The sequence below is a fragment of the Raphanus sativus genome, chromosome 5 (assembly GCF_000801105.2).
Source record: "Raphanus sativus cultivar WK10039 chromosome 5, ASM80110v3, whole genome shotgun sequence".
NCBI lineage: Eukaryota > Viridiplantae > Streptophyta > Magnoliopsida > Brassicales > Brassicaceae > Raphanus > Raphanus sativus.
In genome coordinates, this window is record NC_079515.1 from 9,578,363 (window position 1) to 9,595,612 (window position 17,250).

General features: G+C 35.2%; 3 protein-coding genes and 1 non-coding gene across 4 annotated transcripts; 3 read left to right on the top strand and 1 right to left on the bottom strand.

Moving 5' to 3' along the window:
• The first annotated feature begins 1,913 nt into the window (after window positions 1-1,913).
• LOC108857529 (uncharacterized) lies at window positions 1,914-4,327 on the top strand. Its single transcript, XM_056986348.1, has 11 exons — window positions 1,914-2,136; window positions 2,288-2,347; window positions 2,419-2,573; window positions 2,656-2,749; window positions 2,835-2,905; window positions 2,989-3,095; window positions 3,206-3,327; window positions 3,462-3,550; window positions 3,636-3,695; window positions 3,774-3,878; window positions 3,967-4,327. Exons 1-11 carry the CDS (start codon window positions 1,992-1,994, stop codon window positions 4,084-4,086), a joined length of 1,128 nt encoding a protein of 375 aa, XP_056842328.1. The 5' UTR covers window positions 1,914-1,991; the 3' UTR covers window positions 4,087-4,327.
• A 117-nt stretch (window positions 4,328-4,444) lies between these two features.
• LOC108861308 (pentatricopeptide repeat-containing protein At3g21470) lies at window positions 4,445-6,624 on the top strand. The gene has a single exon (XM_018635145.2). It carries the CDS (start codon window positions 4,516-4,518, stop codon window positions 6,058-6,060), a length of 1,545 nt encoding a protein of 514 aa, XP_018490647.2. The 5' UTR covers window positions 4,445-4,515; the 3' UTR covers window positions 6,061-6,624.
• Window positions 6,625-6,683: 59 nt separating this feature from the next.
• TRNAP-AGG (transfer RNA proline (anticodon AGG)) lies at window positions 6,684-6,755 on the bottom strand. Its single transcript has one exon. It is a non-coding gene; the product is annotated as a tRNA-Pro (tRNA).
• Window positions 6,756-6,881: 126 nt separating this feature from the next.
• LOC108858164 (uncharacterized) lies at window positions 6,882-11,178 on the top strand. Its single transcript, XM_056986272.1, has 8 exons — window positions 6,882-7,065; window positions 7,211-7,648; window positions 8,087-9,945; window positions 10,027-10,296; window positions 10,370-10,450; window positions 10,540-10,651; window positions 10,747-10,813; window positions 10,911-11,178. The coding sequence occupies exons 1-8, from the start codon at window positions 6,987-6,989 to the stop codon at window positions 10,993-10,995; spliced, it is 2,991 nt and encodes a 996-aa protein (XP_056842252.1). The 5' UTR covers window positions 6,882-6,986; the 3' UTR covers window positions 10,996-11,178.
• Window positions 11,179-17,250: the final 6,072 nt, after the last annotated feature.

Below are 17,250 nucleotides of genomic sequence, written 5' to 3' on the forward strand. Positions count from 1 at the left end.
CTAAAATAGTGTTTCAACAGAAATAAAGGGTTAGAGAAAAACAAGTGAAATTGCATCATATATACTAAACTTTTGTCCTAATTAAACTAATACCTTAAATCCACACCATGATACCTTCCTATACCAAACTTGTTTCATCATAGTTATTTTCTTAATTTCATCATTCTTTTGGGTTTTAAACCAATTCATTCAAACAAAAACACAATATTTTTTAAAGCTCGTTACTTAGATGTAATTTTTTAAAATAGGAAAATGATTAGTTGTTAAAAATTCTGTAAACAGTCCTTCTTATGTTTGGACTAGTATTTCTGCTGTGAGGGAATTTTTGTTGCTGGGAATAAGACAGAAAATACACTCTGGTTATGAGGTGAAGGTGTGAGAAGACCCATGGATTCCATTAAATCCTGCCAGGCCAGCTATACCCATAGCACTAGTTATGCATCCAAATATGAGAGTGAGTGATCTTATTAACCAGGAGCTGAAGGAATGGGATGTTAATCTACTGGAACAATATGTCAGTTCTGATGATATACCACTCATAAGGAGTTTAGCCATAAGCACATCTCATAGACCTGACACGTTTTGCTGGAACTTCACGAGACATGGACAATACACGGTCAAGTCTGGATACTGGGTTGCGCAAAATCTTTTGAAGGATGCAGACGAAAAGCAGATGTTAGAGCCAAGTATTACAAAGCTCCAAGCCTTTGCTTGGAAGATAAAGGCGCCAAAGAAAATTTGTTATCTTTTGTGGCAATTGTTAACTGGTCATGTGGCAGTAACGAGAAATCTAGTAAGGCGAAATATGAGATGCGATAATTACTGCTCAAGATGTGGAGAACCAGAGGAGTCAGTAACACATGCTATTTACGAATGTCCACCTGCGCTACAAGTTTGGTTACATTCATCGACTCCAACTAATCCTGTGTCTTTCCAACATCAAGTATCTACACGAATATGAACTACCTCTTCTGGGAAAAAGACGGTTCACTTGAACCAGAACTAGACAGGGATCCTTATCCCTAGCTAATTTGGTACATCTGGAAGACTCAAAATGACAAACTCTTTAGGGGAATAGACAGAGACCCTCTGGAATTAGTTCGATATGCTGAGAGTGAATGCCAAGCTTGGTTTAATGCCAAGATGATATCGCCATTAGTACAAGATAGTAATGTAGAGGAACCCCAAGTCATAAGCTTGGGAAATATTTGCTTACTGGATGGATCATGGACGACTCATGCTCAATTTAGTGGCTGTGGATGGGTCTTGTTGGACAGCAGGGGAAAGACGCAACTCATGGGATCCCACAACTTCCCCAGAAGAGAATCACCTCTGCACTCAGAAGTGGAAGCATTACGATGGGCGATGGAGAATATGCTTCAACACTCAACATGCCAGGAATTTGGAACAGACTGTAAAGAATTGATTGCAATGATCAAGGAACCTCATGCTTGGCCAAGTTTTGCTACGGAATTGGAAAGGATAGAGACACTGCTTATATGCTTCCCGGACTTCAAGATTTCGTATGTTCCAAGAGCGTGTAATCAGATTGCAGATTTTTTAGCTAAGACAGCTAGATCCTTCAATAGGAAGTTACATTTTGTTGGTTGTTCTATTCCGGTCTGGTTACCCAGACCACCTCAAGTTTGAGTAATAGAATAGCCGTTTGCCGTAAAAAAAAAAAAACCCAAAATAACTGAAATTAAAAACCTTACCATCCTTTCCCTTCTCCTTCTTTCTTTTTATTTCCTCACATGGTTAATTTCTTAATTTTAGGTTTTTTGGTTATTTCATGTTAAGTTTGGATTTGATATCACGAATTAAGGGGGTCATTTGTTGAATGACCAATAGTATAGGGTTATCCGAGTAAATACCATTTTTAGTGGGTGAAAAACATAAACCCTAAATCTTGCTTCACCGCTGTTCTTCCACACTGAACTGATTCAATCCGACAACACGGCTTGACTCAGAGAGGCTAAGGATCCCGAGTCATGCAGTATCTATCGAACTCTCGTAGAATCGTTCGGGTTCTAAAACCCCTTGAACTCTTCAAGTCTGATGTGAGATTTGCTTCTCATGTTGTTGACTCTGCCCAATCGCAGAACCATCGATCTACTTCAGTCCCTGTCTCTCCAGGTACCATCTCTTCATTTCACTCATTGTTTCCAATCTTTAGTGGTTGCCCATTCTTAAAGAAGACAAAAGGTTAAGACTTTATTTGCAACAAGTACTAAAGTCTTGACCTTTGTAATTTGGTGAGTTACCGAGATGACAATGTGTTTTGTAGGGCTGATGATGCTGAGATCAAGCTTTTCCTCTGAAGCAAAACTTGTCGAAGATCCTACAGGTTTTACTCATTGTAAAAGCTTTGTTTTGGAAATGGCTATAGAGCTCACTAGAGTGTGTTTCTGTATGCAGAGGCTGTCAAGGAGCTACACGGTAAGATACTTGATTCTGTGAATGTCAAGAGATCGATGCCTCCGAATGCTTTGTTGTGGTCACTGATTGAGAATTGCCGGAAGGAGGATGACATTAGTTTCCTCTTTGACGCTCTCCAGAATCTCAGGAGATTTGTGAGTAGTTTACTTCTCTATATTCCCTTGTTATGTTAAGATAGTTCTTAATATGAGATTATGTTCTGTTTCTTGAATGTAGAGGTTGTCTAATCTCCGTATACATGACAACTTTAATTGCAATCTTTGCCGGGAAGTTGCTAAGACTTGTGTCCGTGTGGGAGCAATCAACCATGGTAATCTCAAACCTTGTTGCTTCACTTGGTTGTTTCTGTGAATCTGTCAGTACTGATACAGCTTTTGTAATCTTATGATCCTCAGGTAAACGGGCTCTTTGGAAACATAATGTTCATGGTTTGACTCCTAGCGTTGCATCTGCTCACCATTTACTGGTATTTGCAAGTCTATAAGTTTGTTGGTTGTTTGTTTCTTTAATACCTCAAGATTGTTAAGGATGTTTCCTGGTTTATGGTAGTCACATGCGTTGGAGCACAAGAACGCTAACCTCATGGACGAAGTGATGAAACTCCTGAAGGCCAATGACCTACCTCTTCAACCCGGTACAGCGGATTTAGTTTTCAGGTGCCTAGTAGTTTACTTTGTTCCTCACTTTTTTCACGAGTTTCTATGGCTTGCTAGTTCGATGAGCTTTTGTTATACCATGAAATGAACTTCAAGTGAATTGTTTGCAGGATCTGCCATGAGACAGATAGCTGGGATCTATTAGCTAAGTACTCTAAGAAATTCTGCAAAGCTGGAGTCAAGTTAAGGAAGACCACATTTGATGTATGGATGGAATTTGCTGCCAAAAGAGGTAGGTTTTTGTGTGTATTTGATTTCCTACGTTTCTTGTTATGTAGATGAGTTTGTCTTGTCACAACTGTTCCATAGCTTTAACTTGAAGTGATCTTGATGCTCTAACTGCATACTATGCTAATCGTTAATCAGGAGACACAGAGGCGTTATGGAAGGTTGATAAGCTGAGATCTGAGACTTACACCCAACACACTCTTTCCGCAGCCTTTTCATGTGCAAAGGTAAAGAAAGACATTTCTCTAGCATTCTCATGTTAGGAGCATTACCACCACCTATTCATGTTTGCTCTCTCTCTCTCTCACACAGGGTTTTCTGCTAGAACATAAACCTGAAGAAGCTGCTGCTGTCATCCAAATTATCTCCCAGGTTTGAGCCAGAATCTGGTTAATAACATTCTTTTTCATCATGATATTACATCTAAAAACATGTGTATATGCTTCACAGGCATATCCTGATGAGAAGAAGTCAGCACTTGAAGCTGAATTCAAGAAGCTGGTAAACGAGTGGCCTGTGGATGTTGTCAAGCACCAAAAGGAAGAAGATAAGAAGGTAAAGATTGTCTCTTGAGTTAATTCACTGTTATGTGTATTGGAAACCAAAGCTTGTAAAGCAAACCATTTTTTAAAAAATGAAACAGGCTGTAGCAGCTTCACTGAGATCGGAGATCCCTGCAATGGTCAATGCTTTGGCGAAGTCGGGTTTAAGAGTGAGTGTGGATCTGGATGAGTTAAACAAGAATGAAGCTCTGCTCAACTGAGGACTTGGGATCCATTATTCTGCAAGTATAAGATCTGTTTGAATAATATTCTCAAAATCTATTGAGGGAAAAGTGTAGCAGCAGGGGAATACACATTTCTGTTTTAAGTTTCTTGCATTTTACGGTTAATAACTCTTTCTCCTTCTTTAGGGTTTTGTCTTTTGGGACAAAAAGAGTTGCACTTTTGTAGCCTCCCCCTCAAACAACGAGTTTTGGAAAAACCAACAGTATTTTTTTAGTCTTTGAGATAGAAGCCTTTTGTAATTTAATCAACGAAGCAACCTCTCAATCTCTTGAAACCGTATAATGATACAAGGTATATAACATCTTTTTGGAAAGAAAAATAAAATTCAAAACCATGATTAACCGACCCTATGCAGTGGCCTAAGACTAGCAACTAGTAAAGAGTTATTGTTTTGGCTACCGAGTATGAATTATCAGGACCATTTTCATATATCCAATCTTATAAGAAATAACATATCTAGAGGATCACCAAGACAAGCTCTACTCTTATACAAAGGAATCCGCCTTAAAGGAGTGTTTTTCCCTGGATGGGTTCCTCTGCTTCTAAAAGCATGCGCTTGCGTTCCAAGTCTTGTCCCCGGGAAGCTCTTACATTCCGAATCCATCAAGTTCGGTATCTACTCTGACGTCATGGTGAGAACCTCTCTGATCAACATGTATAGCAAATGTGGACGCATAGTTTCTGCACGTAAGGTGTTCGACGAAATGCACGAGAGAAACGTTGCTGCTTGGAACGCTATGATCGGTGGGTATATGTGGAACGGTGACACAGTCTCGGCTACTGGATTGTTCGGAGAGATGATGGGGAGTGGAAATGAAGTGACTTGGATCGAGATGATGAAAGGGTACGCGAAGAGAAAGGAGACTGGTAAAGCTAGAGACTTGTTTGAGAGAATGCCTCTGGAGATGAGGGGTGTGAAGGCTTGGGCGGTTATGCTTGGAGGGTACGTTGGTAATCGAGAGATGGAGGCTGCTCGGGTGTTCTTTGAGGAGATACCGGAGAAGAACTCGTTTGTGTGGTCGTTGATGATCTCTGGGTGTTTTAGGGTAGGTGATGTGGATGAGGCTGGTGGTGTTTTTAGCCGTGTGGAGGTTCGTGATTTGGTGGTTTGGAACAGTTTGATCACTGGTTATGCGAAGAACGGGTACTCTGATGGTGCTATTGATGCTTTTTATGAGATGCAAGGAGAAGGGTTTGAACCGGATGCAGTGACGGTTTCGAGTGTTTTGTCTGCTTGTGCTCAGTCTGGTCGTCTTGATGTTGGCAGAGAGGTTCACTCTCTGATTAACCGTATAGGCATTGAGCTTAATGAGTTTGTTTCTAATGCTTTGATCGATATGTATGCTAAGTGTGGGGATCTAGAGAATGCTACATCCGTGTTTGAGTCGTTAAGTCTGAGAAGTGTAGCTTGTTGGAACTCTATGATCTCGTGTCTTGCCAATCACGGGAAGGGCAGAGAAGCTTTAGAGATGTTCAGAACGATGGATACAGAACCCGATGAGATCACTTTTCTGGCGGGTCTCACCGCTTGTGTTCATGGAGGGTTTCTAGTGGAAGGTCTAAAGATATTCTTGGAGATGAAGACCAAAGATGTGAAACCGAATGTGAAGCATTTTGGATGTTTGGTTCATCTCTTGGGACTCTCAGGTAAACTGAAGGAGGCTTACGGATTGGTAAGAGAGATGCCTGTGAAACCGAACGATACAGTTTTGGGAGCTTTACTTGGTGCCTGCAAGGTTCATATGGATACAGAAATGGCTGAACAAGTGATAAAGATGATCGAGACTGCAGGAAGCGTCATGAAGGGTGACAGTGAAAATCACCTTGTGTTGATATCGAACTTGTATGCACATGCCGAGAGATGGCAAACAGCTGAAATGTTGAGAGTGGAAATGGAGAAAAGGGGTCTTCAGAAATCTACAGGACTAAGCTCACTAGTTCTGACCTGAGTCAACACGACGTAGATGTTTCAGTCATCAAAGAACTAAAGTCACCTGATGAGTATGAAACAAGAACATTATCCTCGTCGTTTGTAAAAAAGGCTAAGAGGCTGACAATGCTAACAAGAGCTCAGGTTCGAATAGTGAGGGAAGCTGGTGAACATTGAAGCGGAAGTGGTTTGTAGTTCTTCCAATAGTCTGATTGCATCGCTGGCAGTCTCTGAGCATCGAGTTCTCGTTAAATGCGTTTAAGATCAAGCTGATGAGTACCACAAAGATGGTTCCAGCTAAGTGAGAGAAGCAAGTGACAGGTTATATAATCAAAGGACCTCACTGATTGTATGTGATACTTTTTGAAAGAACATTGGCAAGAAGACAAGCTTGAGTCTATGGAACGTGTGAAGGCTTCAGATAGCATTGTATTAAGATCTAACGCGAACATAAGCCCTCTTGTATTCTTCTCTGTAAACTGTTGATGCAAAATTACAACTACAGAGATCTGACATGCTCTGTCTGAATTATAATTTTCTGCTTTGATGAATCTTAATGTTTCGTACGCATATGTATAGGGTTAACAAAGTTGCAAACATTATCCAAGTTAAATTATTAAAAACAAAAAAAAAACAAAAAATGGGGCGTTCGGAGAATTGAACTCGGGACCTCTCGCACCCTAAGCGAGAATCATACCACTAGACCAAACGCCCTTGTTGATTTCGATAATTAGTAAGAAACATATAAACCAATATTGCTATATTTCCCTCCACGCGAACCCTAACGAGACGCTTTACTGTCTTTTGCGCGCCTAAAATTCTGGTCTTTCCCTCCTCTTCTTCTCACTTTCTCGTACAAGTTCGCGTGTCGACAAAATCAACCCCGACCAATCGCTTAAGAAAGTTGATCACTTTTGTCGGAATTTCGTCAGTGGATGAATCAAAATGACTAAAGATCACAACTTTTCCGCGGATCAAGACACCCAGCCGATTGATTCTCTTCCCTCTTCGCCTTCCGACTCTGGTACGATCCATCTCTCTAGGGTTTATTTCGTTCTAAAGCTCTCATCTTTTTTGGCCCCTTTTCTTCGATCTGGGTTTCTCGGACATTAGCACGAGCTAAAGTCGAGTTCTTTTTTAACTGTTTCTGATCTGTTTCGTATGTTTAGGTGACGAGAAAGATAGTTGGATTGGGAATCGTGGCGATGAGCCTTTTCAGGACGATGCTTGGATCAATGATGAGTATATGGAGACTCAGGTCATAATAGACAACGACGATGAGTTTCTTCTCTGTCGGGAAACCCAAGCTGTGGATTTGGGGTTTGGAACTCAAGAAGAACCGTTTGTAGATGATGATCAGTTACTCCAAGGTTTTGATGGCTTGGCTACGCAGGTGCTTGATCGTTCTGATGATGATGTTACTGTTTACTTGGTGGACAACAGCGAGGTCTCTGACTGTGGTGGTGACTCGAACATTGGAGTTGGAGGAGGAGGAAATCTGTTAACGAGTGAAGATAAGAGTAGTGGAGAGCATGCTGATGAGAACATGAAACCAATGGGTGCTCTTGATTCTCTGTCGAGTGGACATGAAAACGTTAAGCCAACCGGTGAGTTCCTAATCCCAAAGTGGTAGACTTTTGTTTATGAAACCATTAACAATACTTGTTGTTATTTTCTTGCATCAAGTTCTCGTTTTACTTCTTGTTTAAGATAAAAGTTGTCTAGGTCATTTTTTATTTTTTGGTTCAAAATGCCTCCTTGACTATATACATTAGTTGTTCAGAAATTTACCAGTCTCCAAATATGAGAAATTACAAGCTTAGTTTGAAACTCCCAGTGTTTGGAGATGAAGCTCTAAGTTTGCTGGTAGTAAATGTTTTTTCTTAATTGAATTATTGATGCTTTCACTTTTTTTATAGTCAATATATACATCTTGCATGCTTCCAAAGTAAGAAACTTTGTCGGTTTGTTCTTAGCAAAGAGATTGGAGCTCCCTCTCTCATTTGTATTATTTGTTCATTGAATTTTTCTTTTTTTTTTTACAGGAAAGGTGACTAGGTTCGCATCAGTTCGTTCAGCAGCTTTTCGTGCTTCTGCTGTTGCAGCCCAGACGATTCTCAATGGTGACACTTCTACTTTAGCTTCTTCTTCTTCTGGTCAAGGAGCCACAAATAGTTCCCTTTTACAACAAAACTTTGGAGATGTAGGGAATCAGAAGTCTGTTGAAAAGAAAATTGAAGGAAAAAGAACAGCGAGGAAGCTTTTATTTGAAGATGATTCCCCTGAAGAAAACTACCCTTCTCCTGCTGGTTTGAGTTATATAGACTCTCAAGAGCCTGGCGAGGCATCACAGGCCAGTGCTCTTAAATTCGTTGATAAACTCATTAGCGAGTCAGGTCTAAACTTTGATGTTGAAACTGAAGCTGAAGCTGGTTATGGAAGGAGAACACAAGTAACACTAAACAAAATCCCGAGTGTTAAAGGTCCACAAGAATTAGCAAAGAAAGCAAGTTTCAAAGCTAGAGCTGTTGGAAACTGTATGTTCGACTGGGATGATAATCGTGAGGATGAAGGTGGGGGTGATATTTTCCTTAGAAGAAAAGAAGAACTTTTGGGGTTTGCTAGTAAACCTTCTTCCTTGCCTAGACAACTGTTACATGAAAGTCATAGAAGACTTGAAGTTTCAATGGATAAAAGAAAGGTTCATTCTGATTCCAGACTGTTGCAGTCTAGTGTGACTAGGAGCCAAAAGATGAACCAAGCCGCTAAAAAGAATCTTGGCAAAGAGTTAGATGCAGTTTACGTGGAAGGTAATAATAAAACATCTGATATGCGTGATTTGGTGGCTTTAGGGTATGATACAAAAGTGGCTGCTGAAGCTGTTGATGCTGTGTGCTCTGGCAAAGTTAATGGTGCGGCTAGTTATCTTACAGGAAATAAACTGTCGTCACCAGGAGAAGATAGAGGAGTCGTTACTAGACAATCCAGGGGAACTAAGAGGATTCAGGCTATGGGTAAAGAGGAATTGTTGAGAAGAAGGATGAATAAGGCTAGTCCTAGTCCTGCTAAAGCTTACAGGAAGAGTACTGAAAGGTCTTCAAAGAGTGACCAGCTTGATAAGAAAGCTCCATGCTGTTTGAAGAGCAGGAAGGTTCATACTCCTTCACGAGAGACCAAAAAGAATCTTGTTGATGAGTTGGATGAAGTTTCCAAGGAAAGTAATACAAGAATGTTTGATAGGCGTGAAGAGGTAGAAGCAGGCCCTGATACGCAGATGGCTGCTGAAGTGATCAGTGCTCTGCACTCTGGAGACGCCAGGGATGAGGGTAAGAAATCTTCACGTGGAGTTGTTACCAGGAAATCCAAGAGACTTAAGGGGATGCAAGCTGTAGATGATGGTGATGTCGAATCGTTGAAACCAAAAACCAAGAAGGCTAAATCAGTTACTACTACAAAGGCTTGTGAGAAGAATATGGATGAAGCTGTTGTGTCAAGTACAGAGGAAAGAGGCAGAGAATTATCAAACAAACGGTGTACGTCCAAGCTAGTCAAGCAATCAAGTGGAGGTGAAGCAGAGGTGTTGAGTTATCCCAAGCGGAGAAGGTCAGCTCGTATTTCGCAAGATCAGATTACTGAGGCAGAGAGGAGTTCAGAACCTGCTTTTGATACTCCAGCTAAGGCTAAGGAGCCTTCAAAGAATGTATCGCCTATATGCATGGGCGATGAGTATCACAGACTTTCTTCACGTACATCAAACTCTACAAGGGAGTTCCGTAGCTTGACCACACAATCAGTGGAACCTATTCTCGAGACAAAGAGTACAAGAAAACGAAGGGAGTTGGGTAGTGTACGTGTCTTGTTCAGCCAACATCTTGATGAAGATGTGACCAAGCATCTGAAGAAGGTATGGTTTGGATAGTTAAGTTTCAGTTTTACACAAAAAAGTAATGTTTTTCTAACAGTATATGGCATTTTTGCTTGATAGATTTTGGTGAAGTTTGATATCTCGGAAGCATCCTCCATGACGGAGGCAACACACTTTATAGCGGATAGTTTTATGCGCACAAGGAACATGCTGGAGGCAATCGCTTCAGGGAAGCCAGTGGTGACAACACAGTGGCTTGAAAGCATTGATCAAGTGAATATTTATGTTGACGAGGATCCTTACATACTCAGAGACTCGAAGAAGGAGAAGGAGTTTGGTTTCAACATGGGGGTTTCTTTGGCTCGTGCACGACAGAATCCCCTACTAAAGGTATTTCAAGATCTTTTTTAGTTTCAGTTTCTTTCTTTCTTTTTTTTACCTCATTCGTGTTACACTACTTCAGGGGAGAAGGGTCTTTATAACCCCAAATACAAAGCCTGGTTTGAACACAATCACAACTTTGGTTAAGGCAGTTCATGGACAGGTAAGTCTTTTTTTTCACTTTCATGTGGGTTATCCATGATCTTCAATTGTATTTTCTTCCCCAATCTGATTCATCCTGAAATACTGCAGCCTGTGGAAAGAGTGGGAAGATCTGTCCTAAGCGACGATAGGGTCCCAGAGAATCTTCTAGTTTTATCATGTGAAGAGGATCGAGATATCAGCATTCCATTTCTAGAAAGAGGTGAATCATACTTTGATCTATGTAACTCCTACCTATTTATATGTCGTATATTACACGAGAAATTCAAGTTTTTTCTTCTTCTTTATTCTCTACAGGGGCTGAGGTGTATAGCTCTGAGTTAGTGCTGAATGGGATAGTTACTCAGAAACTAGAGTACGAGAGGTTAGTACTGTTATCCGACATATTTGTTTCAAACAAAGGCTTTTGTCTTGTCTCAGACTCTCATGCATGTCTCTTTGTGAATCTTGTACTTTGTTAGGTACCGTCTCTTCACTGACCATGTTAGGAGAACCAGGTCAACGATATGGATCAGAGATGGTAAAGGTAAGTTCCAACGCCGTTGAGGCTGAAGGAGGAAATGTGACAAGACCATATCTTCACGGAAGCTCTGTTTTAGATATACTTTATTAGAAAGTGGTTGTATATGTAGTATGTTGTTGTCTCTGGCTTCAGCTCTTGTAAATTATATACTCTGCTTGGATTTGCTTAAACTTTTCTAAAGACTTAGAGAGATAGATTTTGAGTCATCGCAACATGGCCTTACTGTAAGTTTCAAAAAAAATAAGCATGGCCTTGTTGTGAAAACAAATTGAACCTTTTAAATAAAGGGAAAATTTGCGAAATAACCAAATTTGAATAGAAATCAAGTGTATAGTGATTTTGATATAATTCATTATCTAACAATTATGTTTTGTTTGAAAGCCTAAGTTACAAAAAAAATTATGTTTTGTTTTTTTTTTGGTCAACAACAATTATGTTTTGTTTACGTCGGTTTTATCTAGGCCTGGGCATAAAATCCGGAATCTGAAATCCGAACCGAACCCGAACCGAAAAACCCGACCCGTTATCCGATCCAAAATGTAAAAATATTCGAACGGGTTTTGTAGGGTGGTATAAAAAATATCTGAACCCGAAGTGTTATTAACCGAACCCGAACGGGTAACCCGAAAAACCCGAAACTAATAATTAATATAAATATTTTGAAATATATATATATAAGTATTTTAGTTATTAAATTTAATATTCGTGGTAATATGATATATAATAATAAATATTAACAATATTAAAAATATTTTAAGTACACAATTAGTTATAAATAAGTAATTTATAATTTATTCATTGGAATAACAAGTCTACTCTCTATAATATAATGTATATTATTTACAAATAATGTTTGTTTTCATACTTGATTTAACATTTTATTATTATTTTAATAATTTTATGTGTGATAAATTAATTTTTATTAATTTAGTTATTTTTCTTTATGTTTTTCTTTAAATTTTTGTCTTTTTAACTTTGGTTATATTGATATAACCCGAATCCGAATGATATATGGTTATTTTATGGGTTTTAGGATGCAATATAATTTTTAATCGAACCCGAAATGTTATTATCCGAACCCGACCCGTACTAATGAAATATTACTATAAGACCTACGAGTGTAAATCCGAAAATCCAAAAAACCCGATCCAAACGCCAACGGGTACCCGAACGTCCACACCTAGTTTTATCCTTTGTACAAATAGCCGATGGAGCGATGTAGAGTTAATGTTGACTTTTAGAATGTGGACAAATTTAACACAACTGTTCACAATGGGTACTAGGAGTACGGGAGAAAATCTACGTCATTTATATTTTTTTTTACCGCATACAACACTGTCATATTGAATGATGTATTCCATTTATATTCACCGTAAATCTATTCCACATCACTTAATTCTCACCGCAAAGAAAGCTTTAGTTGTTCTATTCTATAGTATATCACCTAAATAATACTCCATCCGTTTCGAATTATATGTCGTTTTGGAATAAAATTTTCGTTTCAAAATAAGTGTCGTTTTATGATTTCAATACAAAATTTATTGACTTTTTAATCTATTCTATTTTTCTATTGGTTGAAATCTGGTTAGTTGTATTGGTAATGATGTTTTTATCTAGTAAATATACAAAATTAAATGTTTTATTAATCTGTGTGCCGAAGTCTAGAACGACAAATAAATTGAAACTGAGGGAGTATATGACACCAACTCTATCTAAACCTCTACAATCTAGATACTAAATTTTATCCTAACTCTACATCAATCCCTAAATATTTAAACTTTAAATTCTAACCCGTAAACTGTAAACCCAAGCATAAACCACAAACCCAATTATAAACCTTAAACTCAGTTATAAACTCTAAACCCGAATAGAATGGAAGAAAATATATAACATATTACATATTTGTAAAATTATGAAATACCTATGATTACATAGAAAAAGTTAATGATGATTCTAACCATACTCCATCACTTTTTAAATACTAAACCATGAATCATAATCATTGAACCCTAAAACCGAATATAAACCCTAAACGTGAATATAAACTATATACTCAAATATCAAAATCTAAAAAAGTACATAATATTATGCAATATTAGGTTATATTATGTAATATTATATTATATTACGTAGTATTAAACTATACAATATAGATCATGGTACGATTTTTACAGGTTCAAAAACATATAACGATAATTAGACCTTAAAAAAATTATAAACTATATTTCTAAACAAAATAGAACATTCTTTATTAATTTTCAAATGGAATAGAACATGATATAAGTACATTTTATTCTATATTCCCTACATAGAATAGATAAAAAATATTATGATCCAACATTTAAAAGACGTAGGGAGATTATGGGTGGCGAGGGAGGAGGAGGAGAGGACGCTAGCAGCGATGAAACAACGGGTAGTAATGCCAATTTTCTTGTGGAGTAACAATAAACATAATACATACTAGATTTTGACCCGCTCGACCGAACGGGATTTTAATTATATATATATATATATATATATATATATATATGTTTGTTTACATTAGTATGAATATATATTTTTAATATTAATCATATATTTAAATATTTATTTATTATTATTTTGTTTTGTCAACCAAATATTTATTTATTTATGCTTATTAATTTAAAATAATATATTGTTGTGTATATATAAATTTAAGATATGTTAACTTGTATACATGTATTATATATTATAGTAGCCCGTCTGACAACATATTATATTATTTTAATATAAATATATCTATTTATGAAAATAAAATATATTAATATATAATTTTAATTTAGTTTTATCATATTTAGTTCAATATAATAATTATGTTAATTTGATAAATTATGATTATAAAATAAATAAAGTATGATAAAAATTTTATTTTTCATTTTAAACAATAACTAAACATATATGGAAGCATAATAATATTCTTAAATACTAAAATGATGTAGATTATATAATAAAATTTACCAATAAGTTAATAAAATTAGATGTTATATATTATCTAATTTTATAATAATTTTTGTGTGATTTATAAATTAGTATTTTTTATTTACTTTTTTATAAAGTTGAAATATATGTGAAAATTAAATTAAGTTGGACCTACATAATAGAGAAAACAAATTTGTGGATACTGATAAAAGTATTTTACAGAATTTTTTAATTTTTGTTTATAGATTAAAAATGAATTTTATTTTAATTATATTTGATAATAATTAAAATTTCAAATAACTAATTTTCGAAATATATTTATAAAGATTTGAAGGGATTTCAAAAAGATTTTGTTAGAATCTTCTTTCAAATATTTATTTACATTTCTAATGAAAATAATATATGAAAAGATATCATAATATATGCAAAATTAATAAATTTTTATAAAGTTGATCCAAATTAAAAAAACAAAATCACACATAAAGTGAAATGATGACTTCTGTTTTAATAGAATAGATTACGCTACATATATATATATTCTATGTGTCTATAGTATAATAGTTATATCAAATTTATTGCTACTGTACATTTGATGAAAGCATATAGTGTATCAAATGCCTGCCATCAATGTATTTTCCGGTCGATGGTACATAGTGATTGGTTGAACTTTATCTCATTACTTTAGCTTTATTTATTTTTAAATCACCAAATTTTACCAATCATGTTGTAGTTTTAATTTTAGTAGTTAAAGCCTACATCAAGTTTCTATAATTTTTTACCAATCGTTCTTTAGCTTTATTTTTAAAGCTACAGCAAAAAAAGTTAAAGCAATTTTTTTTCTTATGTGTTTTAAGTATAAAACCTAAAGCTCTTTTTTATAGACTGTAGAATTTATAAATATAGACTGTAGAATCTATAAAATAAAAAACTATATATAATATAAAGTAAATTAGATAATCATAATTAAATCATCTTTAAATGTTTAATTTAAATTTGGATGTTTTTAAATTGATTGAAATATTTTAAATAACATAGTTATTATTTACATATCAGATTTTAAATAATAGTAAACTTTGATAATTTATAAAAAAATTAATATAAATTCTTTAATTGATAAAAATTAATTATTTTATATATACATTAAATATTTCACATATTTTATTTTAAAATGTCTACAGTCTATAACTTACAGCTACAATAAATTTAATTACAGCAAAAGTCTCTGCAAAAAAATCTACAATAACAACTGTACAGCTATAACCAATTTATCTACAACTAAATTTGTACAGCTAAATATTTAAAACCACAACCGAACCAATTATCACCTAGTCATTCGATGTATTTTTATTAGCATTTCTTTGGTAGATTTTTTATATATTAATTTGATTGTTTTCAGTGATTTTGTCCGCCTAGTATATCTGATTATTAGAATAAAACATTGGTGGTTGAGTTTATTTACAACATGTTTCACAGAATGGTACGTAACGAGTTTAGCAAGTGCATTTTTGGCTTTGAATCCGTAGGCCTAACTTTTTGTATTATTGTCCACAGCCAAACAAATGTAATAACTAATTTCTATCGCCTATCTCATCTAATCATGCGATTCAGAGGGGTACTAATTAAAATGAAAATTTATTCAAGAAATAATTAATCGAAATTAATCACGTGACACAATTTAATTGTTTAGTTTCTCAACATTTTCTCTCTGTCTAGATTTCTTCCAAATCTCTACTTGTCTAACTCTTTTACATCTCTCAGCAATGTTTATTTTTTATGTAGAGACAAAATAAGTTAAAGCAATAGGTAATGGACTAATGGGTTTAGTGGAGTTAACTTTTCCTAACTATTAGATTACCAAACCGGTTTGGTGTGTTGCCAACTCATAAACCAACACGAGCTCTCTTAGTTTTCAAGATTAAATGTATTTCAGTTTTAAAACCAACTTAAGATAAATGGATGGATGATATCTTCTGTACTTTTTATGTGAGACTTTATCATAATTTGTCTGGCTTAAGCACACAATCTAATATTCTGCAACCACTAGTTCTTCTTTTCACATTGTGATTTTCCAACACAATAAATATTTTCATAGTTAGGTCTGGACATTTTACATGGACCCAAAATTCCGAATCGAAACAGATTAAAAAATATCCAAGGCGAAACAAAAATTTCAAAGTATTTAGAATGGTATAAAATTCTTCTATAATGAAGAAATGAAACCGAAAAAACCCGATAATAATAGATGTAGACCCGATAAAGAATCAACCCGGATATACCCAATCCAGAAAAACTGATACATACCCAACCCAAAAATATAAATATTCAAGTTTTCGACTTGATGCATTCTATTTTCTATTCTTTAGTTTATGATTTATTGTAATATTTTTTTGCTTACAATCTTCACTATTGTTTTTGTAACATATTCAAGTCATATGAAAAATTTAAATATCAAATTTAGAGTTTAAAATGTTTAATTTCAATTAACAATTTTTTATTTTGTTATTTTGTAAAATTGAAGATAAATACGATAGATTTTGGCTAATTTTGATGATGTTCGAGTACTAAATACTCGAACAATTTAAACTGCTACATATTCAAAAATTTCAAGTAGTTTATAGGTAATTTACTTATGGATCCAGGCCAACTCAAATCCAAAATAACCAACAGAAATCCAAAACAGAAATTTCAAATACTTAACTGCATCCAAATATGTAAAATCCGAAAGACTTATTCATAGTCATCTTTATATACACTATTCATATATATTTCCCCATGCATAGTAAATGTCGCATTCTTCCTTAGATAATTTGTATTTAAAATGAAATTCCAACACGTCAAGCCAAATTAAACAATATAGTATAATAGCATCACTGCATTTTGTAACAAAAAAAATTGGATATTATGCTTGTATAATCTTTCTCTCGTCCGAAATCAGCATTTGTTAAAATTGATAATCAGTGGTGAATATAAGAGCACTTCCAAAGAATTCTGAATTCTACGAGTATCTAAAAGTACATATATGTATATGTCTATATTATATATATGTATATAATTACTGCAGGATTCTAAACTGTACAAAAAATTAAGCCCAAAATATTTATTTTAGATATTTTAGGTTGGATTTTCGTAAAATTTAGAACCCATAGTTACATACACACATAATGTATACATATTTATATATGTAATTTTAGAATTTCGGAGCTAGAACTCCCCATTAGAAATGCTCTATGATACTTATTTATTGGGTGCACTAAATTGAATGTGGGTCTGTTATGGATACAGAAAACAAAATTTCCAACTGATATAACATATTTTCTTTGTCTTGTTTCCCGGCTGAT